The 22,150-nt window shown below is 38.2% G+C and overlaps 1 protein-coding gene across 1 annotated transcript in view; it reads right to left on the bottom strand.

Moving 5' to 3' along the window:
* TREM1 (triggering receptor expressed on myeloid cells 1) overlaps positions 1-9,588 on the bottom strand; it is a 34,443-nt gene extending 24,855 nt beyond the window's left edge. Inside the window, exon 1 of the mRNA XM_055330395.1 lies at positions 9,559-9,588. Within this exon, the coding sequence (XP_055186370.1) occupies positions 9,559-9,588 (30 nt within the window). The remainder of the gene's footprint in view (positions 1-9,558) is intronic.
* Between the last annotated feature and the right edge of the window lie 12,562 nt (positions 9,589-22,150).

Here is a 22,150-nt window from a genome sequence, read left to right on the forward strand (position 1 = left end):
AACATGAACAAGCAGATCACAGAAGAAAAAAAGCAATGTAAACAGTCTGATGACATCAAAACAGGATCAGCCTTCCTTATAACTGAAAAGATACAAAACAAAACAACACCACATATAATCTGCACCTATCAAATTGTCCAAAAAAAAACCCACCTGCAAATGTTGATAATATTTAGCATTAGCAGAAGTATGAGCACCCCTGCACTGTTGGTTGTTAGGAGTACAAGTTGGTGTAACTTCTGAAGAGGACAATTATGACAACATTGATAGAAATGCACATACCTACCAACCCAGCAATTTACAGCTATAAATCTCCCCATAGATGTGCTACAAAATTACAAGGAAGTTTATTGCACCACTATTGGTAAGAGCCTTTGAAAACTTTCACAATCATTAAGGAAGTGGCTGGGTGAACTGCAATAAAATGCCTTGCTGGTATTTAAAAAAAAAATGAGCCCAATCTCCATGTGTAGATAAAGATCAATCTCTAAGATCAGGCTCTGGGAAAAAAAAAGATGCAGGACCATATTTATTGCATAGTGTGTTTTGTGTAAAAAATGTTAAAAGAAGTATATGCTCTTATAAAGTTATAACATTTTCTGAAAGAATACATAAAAATCAGTTAACAGAGGTTGCCTTTGAGGGGAGAACCTGGAAGTTAAGGAAGGACAAGAAAGACTTACTTTTCATTTTATACTTCTAAACTGCTTGGAAGTTTTTGTTACCATGTGCATATATTTTTTAATCATCTTTAATTTTTTAGGTTTACAACAAAATTGAGCTGAAGGTACAGAGCTGTATACCCTTGCCCCCCCACAGAGTCTCCTGTTATCAACACCCCCACTATAGTACATGTGTTGCAATCAACCTACACTGACACATCAGTACTACCCAAAGTCCATAGTTTACAGTAGGGTTTACCCCTGGTGTTGTATATTTTATATATTTGGACAAATGTATAGTGACATGCATCTACCATTATAGTATCATACAGAATAATTTTACTGCCCTAAAAATCCTCTTTCCTCACCTAACGCCTAGCAATCACTGATCTTTTTTACTGTCCCCATAGTTTTATCTTTTCCAGAATGCTATGTAGTTGGAATCACACATTACACAGCATTTCCAGATTGGCTTCTGACATATGCACTTAAGTTTTCTCCATGTTTTTTCATGGCTTGATAACTTACTTCTTTTTAGTGATGAATAATATTTAATTGTCTGTATGTACCATAGTTTATTTATCCATTCACCTACTGAAAGGTATCATGGTTGCTTCCAAGTTTTGGCAATTATAAATAAAGCTGTTATAAATATCTACTTGCAGCTTTTTAAAAAATGTTTGTTTATTGATTTATTTGAGGGTTGGGGAGAGGGGCAGAGGGAGAAAGAGAATCTCCAGCGGACTCCTCTCTGAGTGTGAAGCCCACCACAGGGCTTGGTCTCATGGCCCTGAGATCATGACCAGAACCAAAACCAAGAATTGGACCCTTAACCAACTGAGTCATTCAGATGCCCCACCATGTGGAGCCTTTTGTATGGACATAGGTTTTCAATTCCCTTGGGTAAATACCAGGGAGTATGACTACTGAATTCTATGGTAAAGTATGTTTAGATTTATATGAAGCCACTAGTCTTCCAAAGTGGCTGTACCATTTTGCATTCCCACCAGCAGTGAATGAATTCCTACTGCTCCATATCCACCCAACAGTTGGTCTTGTCAGTGTTCTGGATTTGGAGCATTCTAATAGATATATAGTAGAATCTCATTGTTTTAATTTGCAGTTCTCTCATGATATGTGGTGTGGAGCATCTTTTTGTATGTTTATTTGCCATCTGTACATCTTCTTTGAGGAGATGCCTGTTCAGGTTTTTTGTTAATTTTTAAATTGAGTTGTTCATTTTCTTATTTTGGTTTTTTAGAGTTATTTGTATGTTTTGTATAATAGCCCTTTATCAGATTTATCTTTTGCAAATATTTTCTTATAGTTTGTGACTTGTCCTTTCATTCTCTTGACAGTGTCTTTCACAGAGGAAAAGACTGTTTTGTTGTTGTTGTTGTCATTGTTAAAAGTAGACTCTACACCCAGTCTGGGCCTCAAACTCACAACCCCAAGATAAAGAGTCACATGCTTTACTGACTGAGCCAGCCAGGTACCCATAAGCTTTTAATTTTAATGAAGTCCAGTTTATCAATTATTTTTTCATGGATCATGTCTTTGACATGATCACAGCGGTGCCTGGGTGGCCCAGTCAGTTAAGAGTCTGTCTTCAGCTCAGGTCATGATCCCAGGGTCCTGGGATGGACTGCTGCATTCAGATCCCTGCTCTGTGGGGAGCCTGCTTCTCCCTCTCTCCCTCTCCCTGCTTGTACTCTCTTTTTCTCTCTTTCAAATAAATAAGTAAAATATTTTTTAAAAGGAAGGAAGGAAGGAAGGAAGGAAGGAAGGAAGGAAGGAAGGAAGAAAAAGAAAAAAGTAAGTCATCACAATACCCAAGGTTATCTTCTAGGAGTTTTCTAATTTTATGTTTTAATATTTAGGTGTATGATTCATTTTGAGTTAATTTTTGTGAAAGGTTTAATGTCTGTGTCTAAATTCATCTTTTTCATGTGAATATCTGCCATAATTTGATGAAAAGAGTATCTTTGGGCAGCCCTGGTGGCTCAGCGGTTTAGTGCCGCCTTTGGCCCCAGGCATGATCCTGGAGACCCAGGATCGAGTCCCACGTTGGGCTCCCTGCATGGAACCTGCTCCTCTCTCTGCCTGTGTCTCTGCGCCTCTCTCTCTCTCTCTCTCTCTCTCTCTCTCTCTCTCTCTCTCTCTCATAAATAAATAAATAAAATCTTAAAAAAAAAGAAAAGAGTATCTTTTCTTCATTGTATTGCTGTTGTTCCTTTGTTAAAGATCAGTTGACTATATTTATATGGGTTTGTTTCTAAGCTCTCTATTCTGCTTAATTGATCTACTTATCTATTCTTTCACTAATACCACATTGTCTTGATTACTGTAGCTTTTTGCAGCAAGTATTAATTTTGGGGAGTCTCAGCATTCTAATTTTGTTCTTCTCATTCAATATCACATTGGCTATTTTGGGTCTTTTAACTCTCCGTATAAACTTTAGAATCATTTTGCCAATATCCACAGAATAACTTGCTAGGATTTTTATTCAGATTGCATTGATTCTGTAGATCAGCTGTAAAGAACTGTTATTTTGACAATATTGAATCTTGCTATACACAAACATGGAATATCTCTCCATTTATTTAGCTCTTCTCTGTTTTTTTAATTGGAGTTTTATAGTTTTTATCATATAGCTTGTATACATACTTTGTTAAATTTATACCTACATATTCCATTTTTGGAGTGATAATATAAATAGTATTGTATTTTTAGTTTCAAATTCTGTTTGTTCATCACTGATATATAGAAAAGTAATTAACTTTTGTATGTTAACTATATAACCTGCAACTTTGTTGTAATTGCTTACTAGTTCTTTGAGGGTTTGTTGTTGTTGTTGTTACTGATTCTTTCAGATTTCCTACATAGATGATTGTGTCATCTGCAAATAAAAACAGTTTTTTTCTTCCTTCCCAATCTATATACCTCTTATTTCCTTTTCTTATCTTATTGTATTAACAGGGACTTCCAGTACAATGTTGGAAAGCAGTAGTTGGAGGGGACATCCTTGCCTTTTCTGATCTTAGTGAGAAAAATTTTCACTTCTCATCATTAAGTATGATGTTAGCCATAGAGTTTTATTTTTAATGTTCTTTATCAAGTTAAATAAGTTCCCTTCTATTCCTAGTCGACTGAAATTTTTCATAAATGGGTGTTGAATTTTGTTAAATGCTTTTTCTGCATTTATTGATCTGATCATGTGGTTTTTCTTCTTTAGCCTATTGATGTAATAAATTACATTAAATGATTTTCAAGTGTTAAAACCAGCCTTTCATACCTGGAGTAAATCTATTTGGTTATGGTGTCCAGTTATTTTTGTACATTGTTGAATAGGATTTGATAATATTTTGTTGGAGATAATTTCATTCGTGTTCATGAAAGATATTGGTCTATAGTTTTCTTTTCTTGTGATGTCTTTGATTTTAGTATAAGAGTAATTCTGGCCTCACAGAATGAGTAGGAAGTAGGCCCTGTGATTTTATCTTCTGGAAGAGATTGTAGAGAATTGGTGTAATTTCATCCTTAAAAATTTGGTAGAATTCACCATTGAATCCACCTTGGCCTGGAGCTTTCTGTTTTGGAAGGTTATGAATTATCAATTCAATTGCTTTATGAGGTATAGGCTTATTCAAATTGTCTATTCTTCTTGTGTGAGTTTTGGAAGATTGGGTCTTTCAAGGAATTGGTCCATTTCACCTAGGTTATCAAATTTGTAGGCATGGGGGAGATTTGTCAAAGTATGGGGTAACAGAATGATGGACATTAAGGAGGGCATGTAATGTAATGAGCACTGATTGTTATATGCAACTGATGAATAACTGAACTCTACCTCTGAAATTAATGATACAGTATATGTTAATTAACTGAATTTAAGTAAAATAAAAATTTTTTAAATTGTAGGCATGAAATTGTTCATAGCATTCCTTTATTATCCTTTTGATGTCTGTGAAATCTGTAGTGATTCCCTTAACTCATATCTGGTCTTAGTAATTTCTGTATTCTCTTTTTTCTCTTAGTAACCCTGGCCAGAGGCTAATCAATTTTATTAATCTTCTCAAAGAATCAGCTTTTGGTTTTGACTATTTTCTCTATTGATTTGTTTTCAATTTCACTGATATCTGCTCTAGTTCTTATTATTTCATTTTGTCTCCTTACATAGGGTTTAATTTGCTCTTCTCTTTCTAACTTCCTAAAGTGGAAATTTAGATTATTGGTTTTAGATCTTTCATTTTTAATATATGCAACCAATGCTATAAATTTCCCTATAAGCACTGCTGTCACTGAATCCTACAAATTTTGATAAGGCATGTTTTCATTTAGTTCAAAATATTTTTTTAAATTCTCTTGAGAGTTCTTCTTTAACTCACATATTATTTAGAAGTGTGTTGTTTGATCTCCATGTATTTAGGGGTTACCTTTCTGTTATTGATTTCCAGTGTAATTTCTTTGTGGTCTCAGAACAGATATTGTATGGTTTACATATTTTTTTAATTTGGTAAGGTTTTATGGCCCAGAATATGATCTATCTTGGTAAGTGTTTTATGTAAGCTTGAGACCTTCTCATGTATCTGCTGTTGTCAAATAAAGTAGTCTATAGATGTCAATTATATTGATTGATGATGTTGTTGAGTTCAACTATGTGCTCACTGGATCTGTCCATTTCTGATAGAAGGATGTTGAAGTCTCCAACTATAATAGTGGATGTATCTATTTATCCTTGCAGTTCTAACAGTTTTTGTGTCATGTAACTTGACACTCTGTTGTTAAGTACATAGACCTGAAGGATTATTTTGTCTTCTTGGAGAACTGACCCTTTCATCATTATATAATGTCCTTCTTTATCCCTAATAACTATCCTTGCTTTGAAGCCTGCTCTGTCTGAAATTAGTATAGGTAATCCTGCTTTGTTTTAGTTAGTGTCATTATTGTTTCAAATATATTCTTCATTTTCTTCTCTCTTCTTCCTCTGGTATTTCTTTTTACACATGCCACTCATTTTGTAGTTGTCCCATGATTTTTGGATACTTGGTTCTGGTTTTTTGTTTCAGTCCTTTTTCTCTTTGATTTTTCAGTTTTGGAAGTTTCAATTGACATATCCTCAAACTCAGAGATTCTTTCCTCAGCAATGTTCAGTCTACTAAGGAATCCATCAAAGGTATTATTCATTTCCATTACAGAGTTTTTTATTTCTAGCAATTCTTTTTTATTCTTTCTTAGGATTTCCACTTCTCTGCTCACATTTTCCACTTTCTTGAATGTTGTCTACTTTTTCATTATAGCACTTAGTACATTCATGACAGTTTTTTAAACTCCTGACCTGATAATTCCACCATTCCTGCCGTATCTAAGTCTAGTTCTTGCTGATCCTTGCTCAGTCTCTTCAAACTGTGTGTTATTGCCTTTTAGTATGCCTTGTAATCTTTTTTTGATAGCTAGACATGAGGCATTGAGTACAAGTATTGTGGTAAACAGGACTTTAGTAACATGGTGTTAAAGTGTAAGGGGAGTACAAGACTGATAAGAACTCAGCCTTTGAGTGCACTAGTGCCCCTGAACTGTGGACTTCAAGTGTGATTTTTGCTCTCCTTCTTAGGTGGAACAGGATGACTAAAGGGGACTACAGTTGGATATTTCCCTTTTTGCACATAGGAGGCTAAATCACACAGGAGTTGAGTATTTTCCTTCTCCCAGGTTAGTTGGACTCTGACAAAACTCTAATAGGCTCTGATAAAATGGTTTCTCTTGAGAACAAAACTCGAGGAAAAACAGAATGCTCTGGTATTTTTAAAAATAATTCTTCTTCCCCAGCTAGGAGCACCAGGGGATTTTTCTCCAATATTCACTGCAAGAACCTGGTACAGATCCTGAAGGTAAAACTCACAAAAGTGTGGGACCTCCCTATTTATGGGCCCCCATGTTTTACTGCTCAGATTTGTCCACACTGAGCCTCTAGCAATTCATCAATGCCAGTTCAGGTTTTCCTACCCTCGTATTGGTCCCAAAAGAAGTTTCTGCGCTTGGGTTTTTGCTCCAGTAAACTGTGATTCTTGTATCTGCCTGTATGTCTCTCGAATTTGGGCATAGCATTCACTCTGGGACCTCACTTCTCTCATAGATCTACAAAGAATTGTTAATTTTTCAGTTTGTTCAAGAATTTTACTTGCTGTTAGGATGCATCACAACTTCTAAGCTCCTTATATGCCAGCCTGGATACCAGAAGTCCTATTATTTTTCTAAGTGCATTTAATTTTAAACAAGTACCCATAATGCCTCACTGCTTCCAGAATCAGTTTCTATCTCTTTGGCATGGCTTTCTTTCTCTACATAGTCACCCAACCCACTATTTATCACTTTTTGTTCTTTTATGAAAATGACATACAATCCACAAAAGAGTAGAAGCATATAAAGACTTGGAGAATGTTCTATCCATTCTGGTCCTGCAATCTCAGCATGCTCAGGTCAGCCATGCATGTCTGTCCCATTGTGTCATTCACCTCCACATGCATAGGAAAAGCAAAGAATATAGTAGTAATATGTGTACCTGGAAAAAGCCGTGTGAGTGTGTGTACACATGAATGTGCATATTTATTTAGACCATAAGTACGTGTACGCATCTGTGTAGTGTGTGTGTGCGTGTGCATGCATGAATGGGTATGTGGTATACATGTGAGGGTGTTTGTACATTCTTACTTTCTTTTTTTTAATTTTTTTTTATTTATTTATGATAGTCACAGAGAGAGGGGTGGGGGCAGAGACATAGGCAGAGGGAGAAGCAGGCTCCATGCACCGGGAGCCCGATGTGGGATTCCATCCCGGGTCTCCAGGATCACGCCCTGGGCCAAAGGCAGGCGCTAAACCGCTGCGCCACCCAGGGATCCCTACATTCTTACTTTCAATGCCTTGAACATAACACTGCTTGAAGTCCACAGGGAGTGGGTTGAGTTTCTGGGGCTTTTCTATAAAATTGAGAGAATGAAGACATGAGAATAGGATGTATGAGAGCTGCCAGAACATGTGTTTGGTCCTGAGTCAGGTGGTAACATCCAGGAGTCTGACTGACTGACAGGGAAAGCTGACAGAGGAACTGTCAGTGATTGTGAGCTCTCCTGGAGTCTGTACCATGTTCTCTGGTCACTGGGAAGATGGATCCTTGAGAAGACCAATACTGTCTTCCAGCCTTGGCCTCCACTTTGGTGAGTGTCCCACAGGGTCAGGCCATCCTCACAAGATGAAGTGTGAGTGTCCCAAGCCACATTTGAAGACGCTTGGGCATTCCTTTTCCCAGGTACCTCTAGTCCCAAGAAGAGTGTGGGAACACCTTGGAGTCACATGGCTTCTGGGAGAGACCACCCCAGGCAACAGAGCAGTTTATTTTTTTTAAAGATTTGTTTATTTATGATAGACATAGAGAGAGAGAAAAAGAGAGAGGGGCAGAGACACAGGAGGAGGGAGAAGCAAGCTCCATGCCGGGAGCCCTTTGTGGGACTCGATCCCAGGTCTCCAGGATCATGCCCTGGGCCAAAGGCAGGCGCTAAACCGCTGAGCCACCCAGGGATCCCCAACAGAGCAGTTTAGCTAAAGGTTTTCTTCTTTTTCTTTCTTTTCTTTTCTTTTCTTTTCTTTTCTTTTCTCTTCTCTCTCTCTCTCTCTCAGAGAGCATGAACAAGGGTAAAGAGAGGTATGAGAAGGAGAGGAAGAAGCAGACTTCCCACTGACCAGGGAGCCGAACATGGGGCTCAATCCCAGGACCCTGGAATCATGACCTGAGCCAAAGGCAGATGCTTAACCAACTGAGCTACACAGACTCCCCAGTATAGCTAATGTTGACCTCCTACTCCCTTCAAAATCAGTTTGCTTATTCAGAAGTGTTCCTGAGAAACATTTATTAAAGAGAGTGGCTTCCTACACAGTACTATGAATGTAGCTCTTCTGAAGACTTTTGCAAATATTTGGGTTCTGCTTCTGTTGGGTATAACTTTAAATAGTTCACAAGTAAAATTTGCTTGATTAATTTTTACTATTTTCCTAATTATACTAAGTCTTATCCATTTTTCAGTATATCATATGCAAGTTATCAAACTTAATTTAACTCTTTTGAGTGTTTGAGCCTTTTTTCTGTGTTAAAAAGTTATTTTCTGTATGATACATCTGTATTAAAAATAAGTGAATGAAATGGGAGAAGAGTCATATAGAGTCATACACACTTCTACTGAATTTTAGTTTTCATGGCATTTAAATCCCAAAGTCCTATTCCTATATAGAGCCCCACCATCTAGGTTTCTGGTTCAATTCTGCCCTTCATGAGCCATCTGAATTAAGTTGCAAAACTTCTACAAGTATTGGATTTTTCATCCCCAAAGTGTTTAACATCAGTGACTCCCTCACTAGGTATTTCTAAGGATTATATGAATTAATCTTTTGAAAGGACTTAAAGCAGAGTTTGGTATACACTATTCAATAAATTCCAGATCCAGAAATACTTACTACCTACGGTTTATGTCAAGCACTGTTCTAGGGCTGGGGATACCAGAATAAAAAAGATGAACAAAATCCCTGTGCTCAGAGAGCTTACATTCCATTGGAGGGATGGAGGCAAACAAATAAATAGATCAAGTGTCACACGATGACAAGTGCTAGGGAGGAAAAAGATAAGGATGGTGGAGATAGGGAAGGTGGTGTACTGGTTTTATATTGTTATCAACTCAGGTAAGCTAGAATTGTACTTCTCCAAATTCATTTACCTCATGGCTTCAGGATACAATTCACCATGAGAGCAACCTACACAAGATTTGGAAGCAGAACTGAAGCCACAGGCATGGTACCCCTGAAGGCTGGTGCTGGTGCCACTGCAGCCCAGGTGCCTTGTTGCTAGACTCACCTGTTTGGTGTGGGGCAGCTCCTGGTCCATAGCTCCTGTGACTCAGTCTCCAGAGTCCTGGGCCAAAAGTCACAGCTCATCCTGCAGTCCACCCTCACAGCTGAGGTTGGAGAAGACTGAGAGGCAATAGCAGGCTCCACCTTGCCCTCTGGGTCTCCATTTGTCCTCATTCTCCCTTCCTTCAAATCCAATCCTTTCTTTCAGTCATCAGCCCCACTGACTTACAGTAACTTTAGGCCCAGGCCCAGCTGTCAAGTCCACCTGACAGATTTGTTCCCCAGATTTCACCAATGTGTAGGGTCTGCGCCCTATAATTCCCATAATCCTGAATGATTTGTGATCCACTTTCCCAAACACACCCTGACTGATCGGAAAGTGACATCTATCTGGGAGTAGTGAGCTGCTGTTTCCTACAGGGGAATGAGAAGGCTTCACTGATAGGGAGACATTTAAGCAAAAGCATAAAAGAAGGGAAGAAACAAGGCATCTAGTGCTCTGGAGGGAGAACACTCAAGCAGAGGGGTAAAACATACACAGATCTGCAGGTGAGAGTATGGTCAGTAAATAGCAAGGAGTTGAGTATAGTAGAGGAAAGTTAGAAAAGAAGAGTCTCAGGAGTGGGGGTCAGGGAGAGGGATGAACTGGATCTCAGGGCACCGTATGGACCATTTTATGAATTTGTCTTTTACTGTGGGGAGGGAAGCCATTGAAAGGTTTGGAGCCTATCTACAGATTTAAAGGGTTATTCTTATTATATGGACAATGCACTGTAGGGAAGCAAGGGTAGATGCAGAGAAGTTAGCTGGGAAGCTATTGCAAAAATCTACGTGAGAAATGATGGGGGCCTAGTAGAGATGGTGGTAACTGACCAGATAAACTTGATAGGGAGAAACTATGGGGTTTGCTCATGGATTGGCCATGAGAGAATAAAAGAAAAGTGTAGGGTAGCTCCATTAATTGGCTTGATTTTTAACTATTTTTTTTCCTAGAAGGATACTAGTTAGAAAAGTTCTACAAGAAAATTATATGAAATATGTATTTAACCTGGATAATAGAACACTTTTAGCATGACCTGATAGCAGAAACCATACAAGAAAGACTGAAAAATCTGACAATATAAAAAATTATAACATAAAATAAAACAACACAAAGTAAAAAGACAAACTAAGAAAAAAGATCTATATATGAACATATATTCAAAACATTGTTGCATGTAATATGTAAGAAGTCTTTGAAATCAACCAGAAAGTTATTTATAATCCTATCTATAGATGAGGGATGTAAAATGTCAGTGATAAATTCATGAAAGAAGAAACACAAATGGACAAAAATGAAATGTGAAATTGTTCAACATACCTAACAACCAAAGAAATGCAAATTAAAATGACAAGGGGATATATTTATTTTACCACCAGATTGACAAAAATAAAAGGAATGACAGACACTGTGAGGACACTGAAGGAAAGGCCACTCTCGTTGGTTCCTGGGATGGGAGTGGAGGTGGGGAATGTAACTGGCACTATCTTTCGGCAAACACCAAACAGTAAGAAGGAAGGAAATGACAAAGGTAAAGGCAGAGAGGTAGAGCTACTCTGTGCTCACAGAAACTTATTTTCTTCTCTTCCTGGATCCTCAGGTAGACCCCATTTTTGCCCAGAAAATGGAGGCAGAAATGATGTGTGCTGGTCCAGATTTGTTCCAGACCTGGCTATAGACTCTCCCATGAGCCACACTTCCTCTTTGCTATCCACCGCTGGAAGCACAGGACACTGAACCCTTAGGATAGCAGAGCCATGAGATGGAGAAAGCCTGGCTCCCTGAATGGTCCTGCACAAAGTTGCCCCTGACGATCTGTTGGTCTGTGAGATGAATAAGAAATCAACTTTTATTCTCTGTGATTTGGGAATGTATCTATCTATTAGAATAGCTAATATCATCTTAAGAAAGACAGGCAGAAGTCAATTAAAAGAAGAAATTAGAGCAAGAAAGAACAAAATAAAATGCTTTTTCTTAGGAGAAAAAAGAGTAAGATATATAAATTTCCAGAAAAACTAATCAAGAGAAAAGTTAAGAAGTACAAATAAAAAAGAAAGAAAACAAATTAGAAATAGCTGGAGACCCAAAAAAGATTTTCAGAATTAAAGTGTTATGAATAATATCTGCTAATAAATTTGATAACTTCAACAGATACATTTCTATGGGTGCCTGGATGCCTCAGTCACTTATGCATCTGACTCTTGATTTTAACTCAAGTCATGATCTCAGGATTGTGAGCTCAAGCCCTACATCAGACTCATGTGCTGGACATGGGGCCTGCTTAAGATTCTTTCTCTCCCTCTGCCCCTCCCCGCTCTAAAAAAAATGGATACATTTCTGGAAAAACATAAAATTTGAAATTGATCATAAAATAATTAAAAGCTTGACTAGACCAGCAACAACTTAAAAATCAAAATCCAGGAGTGCCTGAGGGGCTCAGCTGATTAAGGTCTGACTTTGGCTCAGGTCATGATCTCAGAATCCTGGGATCAAGTCCCTTGTCTGGCTCCACTGGAAGCCAGTTGGAAGTCTATTTGTCCCCCTCCCTCTCCCTCTGTCCCTCCCCCCCACTCATGCTCTCACATGCTCTCTCTCTCTCTCTCTCTCAAATAAACAAAATCTTTAATAAAAAAAGCTCTAGACTGTGTTGTACACCTGAAACTAATATGACATTGTGTGTCATATTTTTTAATTTAAATTTTTAAAATGTAAATAAATTTAATTTAAAATTTAATTTAAATCTTTTTAATTTTAAATTTTAAACAAACAAACAACTTTCTCTAGAAAGGCAGAGAAAACAGAGGAGGAAATCATCCATGATGAAATCTAAGAAGTTTTCCCATGAATTTCTAGATTGCAGGGGCCACTCACTTCACAGAACAAATGGCTGAAAGTAAACACACTGTGAGTCTCCTCACTGTAGTCCTGGAGTTGCTAGGAATAAAGACAAGCACTAGCAAAACAGAAGCAATAAATCATTCATCACAGTTAGCACAGTGGCTTCAGACTCTTTAACCATGGTAAAATCTAGAAGGTAATAGAGCAATGCCTTCAGAATTCTGAGGACAAAGGATATCCAACTCAGAATATCATGTCAGTCAAACTATTTGTGTCAAAGTGAAAAAGGACTTTTTTTCTTAGGGTGGTGAGGGGCAGAGGGAGAGGGAGAAGGAGAATCTTAAGCAGTCTCCATGTCCAGTACATGAGCCTGATACAGGGCTCGATCTCACAATTCTGAGATCATGACCTGAGTCACACTAAACACTTGGGCCTCTATCACCCTGGCAGAACTTTAGAAAAATAACCACCCCTACCCACAAGGGAATCTGGGTACCACAGACTGAGCACACGACACCCCAGAATACAGTCCACATTTTGCAACCATAATGAAATTAGATTAAAAATAAGTGATAAAAATGTAACTAAAAGTATATATTTGAAAAATTAAAACCACATTTCAAAATAACTCATGGTTGAAATTTACAGAGGCATATACAGCTAGAGTGTTTCCTTGAAATGTGAAATTATTCCTTTTAAATTCAGGGGCTAAACAAGCATCCTCATTTTCATTTTCTGTAGCTGTTTTTGTGCTGAAAAGCCAAGGCAATGCCATAAGACAAGAAAAACAGAAGGCATAGGAGGAGCACCTGAGTGGCTCAGTCAGTTGGGCATCCAACTCTTGGTTTCAGTTTGGGTCATGATTTCAGAGTCATTCAGCCCCAAGTGGAGTTCTGTGCTGATCATGGAGCCTACTTAATATTCCCTCTTTCCTTCTCTCTCTCTGTCTCTCTCTGTGTGTGTGTCTCTCTCTCTCTTTCTCTCAAAAAAAAAAAAGTAAAGAAACCCAGAAGTCATAGGGATCTAAAGCAGGTGATAAAACTCACAATGTTTGCAAGTGATATGATTACCTATGTAGAAGTTCCAAAAATAAGGTTCCTCAAAAAGTTGAAAATAGCGCTACCCTATGACCCAGCAATTGCACTACTAGGTATGTACCCCAAAGATACAAATGTAGTGATCCAAAGGGGCACCTGCACCCAATGTTTGTGCAGCAAACACACAATAGCCAGACTATGGAAAGAGCCTAGATGTCTATCAACAGATGAATGGATAAAGAAGATGTGATATATATATATATATATATATATATATATATATATACACACACACACACACACACACACACACACACACACACACAATGGGCTACACTCAGCCCTCAGAAAAATAATAATAATAAATAAACTTTGCCATTTGCAATGATATGGATGGAACTAGAGGGTATTATGCTAAGCAAAATAAGTCAATCAGAGAAAGACAATTATATGATCTCACTCATATGTGGAATTTAAGAAACAAAACAGAGGGAAGGGAGGGAAAAATAAGACAAAATCAGAGAGGGAGACATCCATGAGACTCTTAATCATGGAAACAAACCGAGGGTTACTGGAGGGGCGGTGAGGGGAGATGGGATAACTGGGTGATGGGCATTAAGGAGGGCACATGATGGGATGAGCACTGGGTGTTATATAAGACTGATGAATTACTGACCTCTACCTCTGAAACCAATAATACATTATATGTCAATTAATTGAATTTAAATTTTAAAAAATTTTAAAGAACTTCCAAAAATACATACAATAAATCATTAGAAATAATAAGAGGGCAGCCCCGGAGGCGCAGCGGTTTAGCGCCGCCTGCAGCCCAGGGCGTGATCCTGGAGACCCTGGATGGAGTCCCACGTCAGGCTCTCTGTATGATGCCTGCTTATCCTCCCTCTGCCTCTCTCTGTCTCTCTCTCTGTCTCAATGAATAAATAAAATCTTTTTTTTTAATTTTTTTGATTTTCATTTATTTATGATAGTCACAGAGAGAGAGAGAGAGAGGCAGAGACACAGGCAGAGGGAGAAGCAGGCTCCATGCACCGGGAGCCTGATGTGGGATTCGATCCCGGGTCTCCAGGATCGCGCCCTGGGCCAAAGGCAGGCGCCAAACCACTGCGCCACCCAGGGATCCCAGAATAAATAAAATCTTAAAAAAAAAGAAATAATAACAGAGATTATCAAGTCACCAAACATAAGATCAAAATATAAAACTCAATTATGTTTCTGTACACTAGCAACAATTACAAATGTAAGTTTTATTTATTTTTAACACAGAATTATAGCAGCTACCTGAGCTCACATTTATAGTCTGACTGCTTTCTGATTCATTCTGGACTTTTAAACACTGCTGCCTCATTTTTCATTTCCTTTTTTACTTTTTACCTCAGTAAATAGAAGCAAATCTTCAATCTATGTTTTTAAAGAAAGGTACCTTAGGTTCTTTCGTATGAAAACTCTTTAGGTTGTCTTTACAAAATTAGGACAATTTAATGAGGCAGAAAATCGCTGGTTCATAATATTTCCCCCTATTCTCAAGAACGGATAATTTGTTGTCTTCTAGCATTTAGTGCAGTGGCAGAAAACTCTGAAACCAGGGTTGTTATTAAGTCCTTAAGTGCTAACTCTTTTCTCCTTCCAATGTTAATGCTTATAGATTTTTCTTAGTTATCATAGAAAAAAACGTTCTTGCTAGATATGCCTAGAGGTATATGCTTGGCATTACTACCATTCAGCAGTACTCAGTTTACATTTATTTCTAGACACTTGGGAGAATCATATTTCTCAGTCCTCTTGGAATTGGATAAGGCAATATTACTTTTTTCACCCAAAGAAATGTAAATGAAATGTCACTTCCAGATAGGAGCACTGAATTGTGTATCTTTCTGGCAGTTTTTCTCCCACCGCAGAAGCATTTGATTTTTGAGGGGCTGTAAGATTGAAGTAGCTTGGAACACAGAGCTAACCTTGAAGAACAGAATCCTGAAAGTATGCCTGGACCCTCAGGAGACATTGCACAGGAGAGAAATAATCTTTGGCTGTGGGAGCCACTGAAGGTTATTTATTACTCCAGCATAAAGGAGTCTATCCTAACCATAAGATAGATCTCTTCATTGATTTTTTTCCTTTTGATTAGCACACACGGTTTATTTCACTTCAAATTTCTTCTACATCTTAGATGATTTTTCCCACTGGTAGGCTAATGTGTTAGTGTTCTCAGCACTTTTAAGATAGTGCTAAGCTATGATGTTCTGTAGGTTAGGTGTATTAAATTCATTTTCTTACTTACAATGTGTTTATTGGAGCATAATCTTGTCATAAGTCAAGGAATATCTGTATTTTATATCATGATTACTTAATCATAGCAGCAACTATGATCCAAGAATATTGGCACCTGAGGTTGCACACTCTCCCTAACTCACATAGAAGTATTAGAGGGACTCATTTGTAAAGGGAAATGACCAATTTATGAGAAAAGTATTAGAGATATTGAGAACGAGATATCCTTCCAAAAGTACAGAGGCTTTTGCCTGATTAATCTAAGTCAGTGATTCTCAACTGTAGGTGATTTCACCCCTCCAGGAAAAATTTGTCTATGTTTAGAGAAGTGGTTGGTTTCATAACTGAAGAGAAGGTGCTACATACATCTACTGGGAAAAGCCAGTGATGCTGCTAAATATCCTACAATGGATAGGAAAGACGCCTGAACAAAGAATTATCTGGCCCAAAATGTTGATCATGCCAAGGCTGAGAAACTCTATTCCAGAGTATAATCCGATATTCAGAAAACCACACACACACAGAATTCCCCACCACTTTTATGCTGCAGTCTTTCCTCTCTAACTTTTCATCTTTAAAAATTTGCAAATGTACAGAAAAATATAAGTAATAAGTAGAAATAAAGAAATCCTCTAATATATAGCACAAAAAATGTAAACATATACAAAGGAACATGCGGAAAATAGATAACACAGGAGCTTAAATTAAGCAATTTAAAAGTCTTTATTCATATCTTTAGAAAGAAAAGAGAAGACATCCATGAAACTAGAACAGAATACTAGACAAAGAGGCTCTTCTAAGAACAAAAATAGTATCTTTTGCAATTAGACATCTAATAGAAATAAGGATATTTCAATAGAATTGGCAAATAATATTGACAAAATGCTTGGGAAAGAACCAAAGAACAAAAAAGATGAAAATTGACAGAGAAATATGAAGCACTAACCCAAGAAACCAAATAAATGAAGAGACATACTATGTTCATGGATTGGAGGACACAATGCTGTTAAGGACCCCATTCTCCTAATATTGATCTGTAAGTTCAACACAATGCCTGAAAAAGAATTTTCCTATAGAAATTGATAAACTGATTCTAAAACTCTATGGAAAAGTAAAGGACTTAGAACAACCCGGAAAAAAATAGTGGAAAAAAAAACTTGGAGGACTTGCACTACTTGATTCTAAAACTTACTATAAAGCAACAGTAATTAAAAGAATATCATATTAGCCAAAAAATAAATAAATAGATTTGTGGAATGGAATTGACAGTTTAGAAACAGACCTACTTTATATATTTAGGAGATATTTTATGAAGGTGGTAAAGTAACTCAGTGGAGATAGAAAATCTTTTCAACAAATATGCTGAAACAACTGGATAACCATATGAAAATAAATGAACCTCAATACACAAAAATTAAGTAGCCATTGATTATATATCTAAAAATAAAGGCTAAAGCTGTAAAGCTTCTAGAAGAAAAACATTTACAAACGCTGTTATAACACTAGAGTGCTCAAAGATTCTTAGGACTTAGAAAACATTCAACATTAAAGAAGAAAGAAAGAAAGAAGAAAGAAAGAAAGAAAGAAAGAAAGAAAGAAAGAAAGAAAGAAAGAAAGAAATTGGACTTTATCAAAATTAAAAATGTTCCTCCCAAGACACCATTAGGAAAATAAATAGGCTATCCACAGACTGAGACAAAATATGTGTAATTCAAAGATCGGAAAAAGATTTATATCCAAAATATTTAAGGATTCCTAGAACCCAATCTAGAAAGAAAAATGATCCAAAAAAATAGGCAGAAGCTGGAATAAGCACTTCCTGAGGATATGGTAGTGGCTGGTAAGTACAGGGGACATACTCATCATCATCACTCATCAGGGAAATGCAAAGTCAAACTACAATGATATTTCTCTATGCATCTATTAGAATAGGGAGAATTAAAAAGACTGTCAATATCAAATGTTGGCAAGGACATAAAGGAACAAGAAACTTTCATATATTGTTTGGTATTAAAATGGTAACTTGGAAATTTGTCTGGCAATTCCTCATAAAGTCAAACATACTCTTACTCTATCACCCAGCAATTCCATGTCTATGTATTTAACCTAAAGAAAGGAAAATACATGTCATGGCTGAATTGAGTCCCCCCAAACTCATGTTTGAATTCTAACCCCTTGTACTTCAGAATATAACTGTATTTGGAGTTAGGATATTTAAAGAAGCAAGTAAATTGAGGTCATTAGGGTGGACCATAATCTAATATGACTGGTGTCCTTATAAGAAGAGATGAGGACCCAGATAAGTGCAGATGAAGAACCATGTGAAGACACAGGCTGAAGAAGACAGCTATTTACAAACCAAGGAGAGAGTCCTCAAGAAACCAACCGTACGCATACCTTGACCTCAGACTTCTAGCTTCCAGAACTGTGAGAAAACAATTTGTTATTAGGGAACATTCTGGTAGCCCTGCAAACTATTACAATGGATGTCCATAAAAAGACTTGTTCAAGAATGACCACAGCAGCGTGATTCATAATAGCCAAGTAACTCAAATGTCAACAGGTAAGTGGATAAACAAAGGCAGTATATTCTACATTCCTATGATTTAGGAACAGAAAGAAATTAATGTGTGCAGTAACATGGATGAACCTCAGCAAGACTGTAGTGAGTGAAAATGCCATACACAAAAGAGTACATACTCTATTATTTTGCTTATAAGGAACTCTAGAAGAGACAAAGGTTATCTACGTGAAAGAAATCAGAGTGATGCTTACCTCTGGCAGTGATGATGAATATGTTCTATATATTGATATGGAAGCGGGTCCCATGCAATTGTCAAAACTCATCAAATTATACACTTCAGATCCGTGCATTTCACTGTACATAAAATTGTAATTAATAATGTCAAACTCAGGGCGCTTGTGTGGCTCAGTCTGTTGAGTGTCTGCCTTTGGCTCAGGTCATGATCCCAGGGCGCTGGGCTCAAGTCCCACATTCGGCTTCCTGCTCAGGGGAGGGGCCGGCTTCTCCCTCTCCCTCTACCTGCTGCTCCCCCTGCTTGTGTGCTCTGTCAAATAAATAAATAAAACTTTTAAAAAATGTTTAAATGTCAACCTCAATAAAAAATGTAAACAAGAAAGACGAAAAGTAAAAGGGCAAAATAATGAGAGATTTAGAGAATATGTCTATAAAAGCTAACATTTGTGTAATAGAAATTTCATAAGAGGGAGAAAAAAAACAGAAAATGGAAGAAAGATTATAAAAGAAATAAAGAAAATGCACCTCAAAATTAAGGACATGATTTTTCCAGACTGAAGACGCCCACTGGTGCTCAGTAAAATAAATGGTAAAAGATCCGCATTAATACAGATCAGCATGGAATTTTAGAATGTGGTGAGGGATGAGAGGAAGGAGGAGAAATGATCCTAAAAGCATCAAGAGCAAAAGAGAAAAAAAAATCCTCATTAGTGGATTAGAAATGTAAACGGCATTGGGCTTCTCAAAAGAAAGGGAAGATCTTGGAAGGAATGTTCCAATTAAACTCAGAAACAGAAAGATAGGAAATTCAGGAGAGCAAGCCAAGAGAGTGCCCAAGAAGATGGTGAGTAGAAATCACAGGAGGTTGTGGGTCCGGGCTTACAGGGAAGCCAGTGCAGCAGGAGGACAACCAGTAGGTCAGGGGCATCTCAAGGGAACTAATCTAACGTATGACTTCATGTGTTTGAACTTCTCAGATGAAATCTACATTCTTCATAGAGAGTTTACAAATGAATTAACAGTGAATAGGTAGGAAAGAAAACAAATGAAAAGAAGGTAAGCTGGGGGGTGATAAAAAATGACACTGAAAAGAGGGACACCTGGGTGGCTCAGCAGCTGTGGGGCTGCCTTTCAGCTCAGGGCATGATCCCGTTCCAGGGACCCAATCCTGCATCGGGCTCTCTGCGGGAGACTGCTTCTCCCTCTACCTATGTCTCTGCCTCTCTCTGTGTCTCTCGTGAGTAAATAAATAAAATCTTTTTTAAAAAATTATACTTAGGGATCCCTGGGTGGCGCAGCGGTTTGGCGCCTGCCTTTGGCCCAGGGCGCGATCCTGGAGACCCGGGATCGAATCCCACATCGGGCTCCCGGTGCATGGAGCCTGCTTCTCACTCTGCCTGTGTCTCTGCCTCTCTCTCTCTCTCTCTCTGTGACTATCATAAAATAAAAATTAAAAAAAATTATACTTAAAAGAAAACATAATCATAATACATTCATTCCATGGCGAGGCTAAAAAACAAGTATCTACAGGGTTCCAAAATGTGAAATCTGAATATCCTTCTTATGGGCAGTTGTGATTTGACTATATTGTGGTTTGGGGAGAGAGCATGTGGGGGTGGGTAGGAAAGTGATGGGTTAAGTGATCCAATTTTCATCCTCATTAGTGGGAGATTAGCGGCCAATATAAAAAACTGGAAAATGAAAAAAAACTGGAAAATGAACGAAGAGCAGTATAAGCTTTGTTTCTTCACTTCCACAAATATAGAAGTAAATATCAGAATTGGTAGATAAAAGATGTGGATTCCTTCAAAAGAATGGGAGCTGGGACAGAAAGTGGTAGAGCACAAGACTTCTTTGGATTTTTGAGTCTTGTACAATTACTTGCCTTTTTATTTTTGTTATTTTTTTAACTCAGGTATTGTTGGCATACTTTTTAAAACCAGCATATAGTGGACACACCATTATTTTCCTTTTTAAACAATAGCAATCACTACACATGTCAAAGTACTTAGAAAATTGTCTAGAACTCCTGCTTCACAAGCCAAGTGTTTCTTTTGTTTTCCTTTTTCTGCCTTTTTTTTTAATGTTCATAGCAGCTGTATTCACAAAAGCCAAAAGGAGAAAGAACCCAAACATTCACGAACAGTGGAATGGATGAATAAATTACTTTTTCTGCCTTTTAATTCATCACCACATTGCCCCTCCAGGAAGAGGCTATCAATTATGTACTTCCAACAATTCATGAGAATTCCCTTTTCCCTACACCTCTCCAGCACAGAATATGATTACCATTTATTTTAATCTTCTTTGAACTGATAGGGAAAGTGTGGGGTCTCACTTCATTTCTCATCTCTCTGATCATCAGCCATTTCAGACATAGGTTCATATGTATTATTTGTTCTTTATTCTGTAACAATTGACTTGTTCCTATCCTTAGCCCTTTTTAAAATGGAAACGTTTGTCTGATACTTATTTATTTAAGAGAAAAAGATTTTAGTCCTAAAGCTGTTAACTCTTTTATCTGGCATATAGAATGGAAATATTTTCCTTCATTGTCACATACTTTTAAAATTTGTGTCATTTTTGGAAATATCAAATATCATATTTGTAGATGGTATGAACAAAGGATATTTCCCTTATGGGGAGGAAGAGGAACCAAAGCTAACTGCAACGGGTATTGATGACTGGGAGACCAGCTGAATTGTGAGCTTCAAAGAGAAACAGGAAACCCTGGAGAATGAAAGGAGAGGCACAGAGTAGGGGGAGGATGCCTACCAGTTGGGTTTGGTCCACGGGGTAGGAGAGGGGTGGCCTGGATGCACAGAGAGAGTTCCCAGGTGGTGGGTCCCCACTTTTTGGACATGGCATCAGGGAAGGCAACATGGTGGTCCTTAGCTCTGGGATGAGAGGTGCCACCGCGGTAGATTCAGGTGCTGGGAAGTGTCTTCCAGAGAGGCACAGAACACAGGATCGTAGTGGTCCTGAAGGAGCAGGAGGAGATGGGGGGACTCCAGGCTCAGCGGGGAATGCCCAAGGGCCCTGGGGTCTTAGGGCTGGGGGCAGTCTTTGCTGCTCCTCCCATTGTACTGGTGGAGACCTGAGAAGTGGGGAAGGAGATTCAGAAGCACACTCATTGGCTGTTCCACACCTCTTTCATCTGACCCACTTCCGGCCCCATCCCCTTTCCATTCCTGAGGTCTCTCCTCAGCAGGTCCTCACCTTCTCCCCAAGTCCTGAGGTGGGAGCTCTGGAGTGTGAGCTAAGCACTCAAGGGTTAGGTGGACCCTTAGAGGGGACTTTAGGGTAGGTAGATCTGGTCTCTGATGGAAGGAATGAATGTCAGTGTGTATGCACACGTGTGTCTCGTACCTCTGTGTGCACACCTGAGGGTTAGTTAGGGAGGACACCTGAGGCTGACCTCAAACCGGGACAACCCAGCTGCTGTGGGTGGACATGACCCAAAGACATGAATTTGAATGTCAAAGAAGATGTTGGCTTAAATCAACCAAATGCATGTGCAGAAACAGGCGAAGTAAAGAACATTTAAATTGGGATTAGTTATAATTGATACAATGCCACCTGTGTGACTCCTGGCTGCTTCTGTCCTGCAGTGCCTCTCTCCCAGGAGAGAAACTTT

Source organism: Nyctereutes procyonoides, unplaced genomic scaffold (assembly GCF_905146905.1).
Source record: "Nyctereutes procyonoides isolate TBG_1078 unplaced genomic scaffold, NYPRO_anot_genome, whole genome shotgun sequence".
Lineage (NCBI taxonomy): Eukaryota > Metazoa > Chordata > Mammalia > Carnivora > Canidae > Nyctereutes > Nyctereutes procyonoides.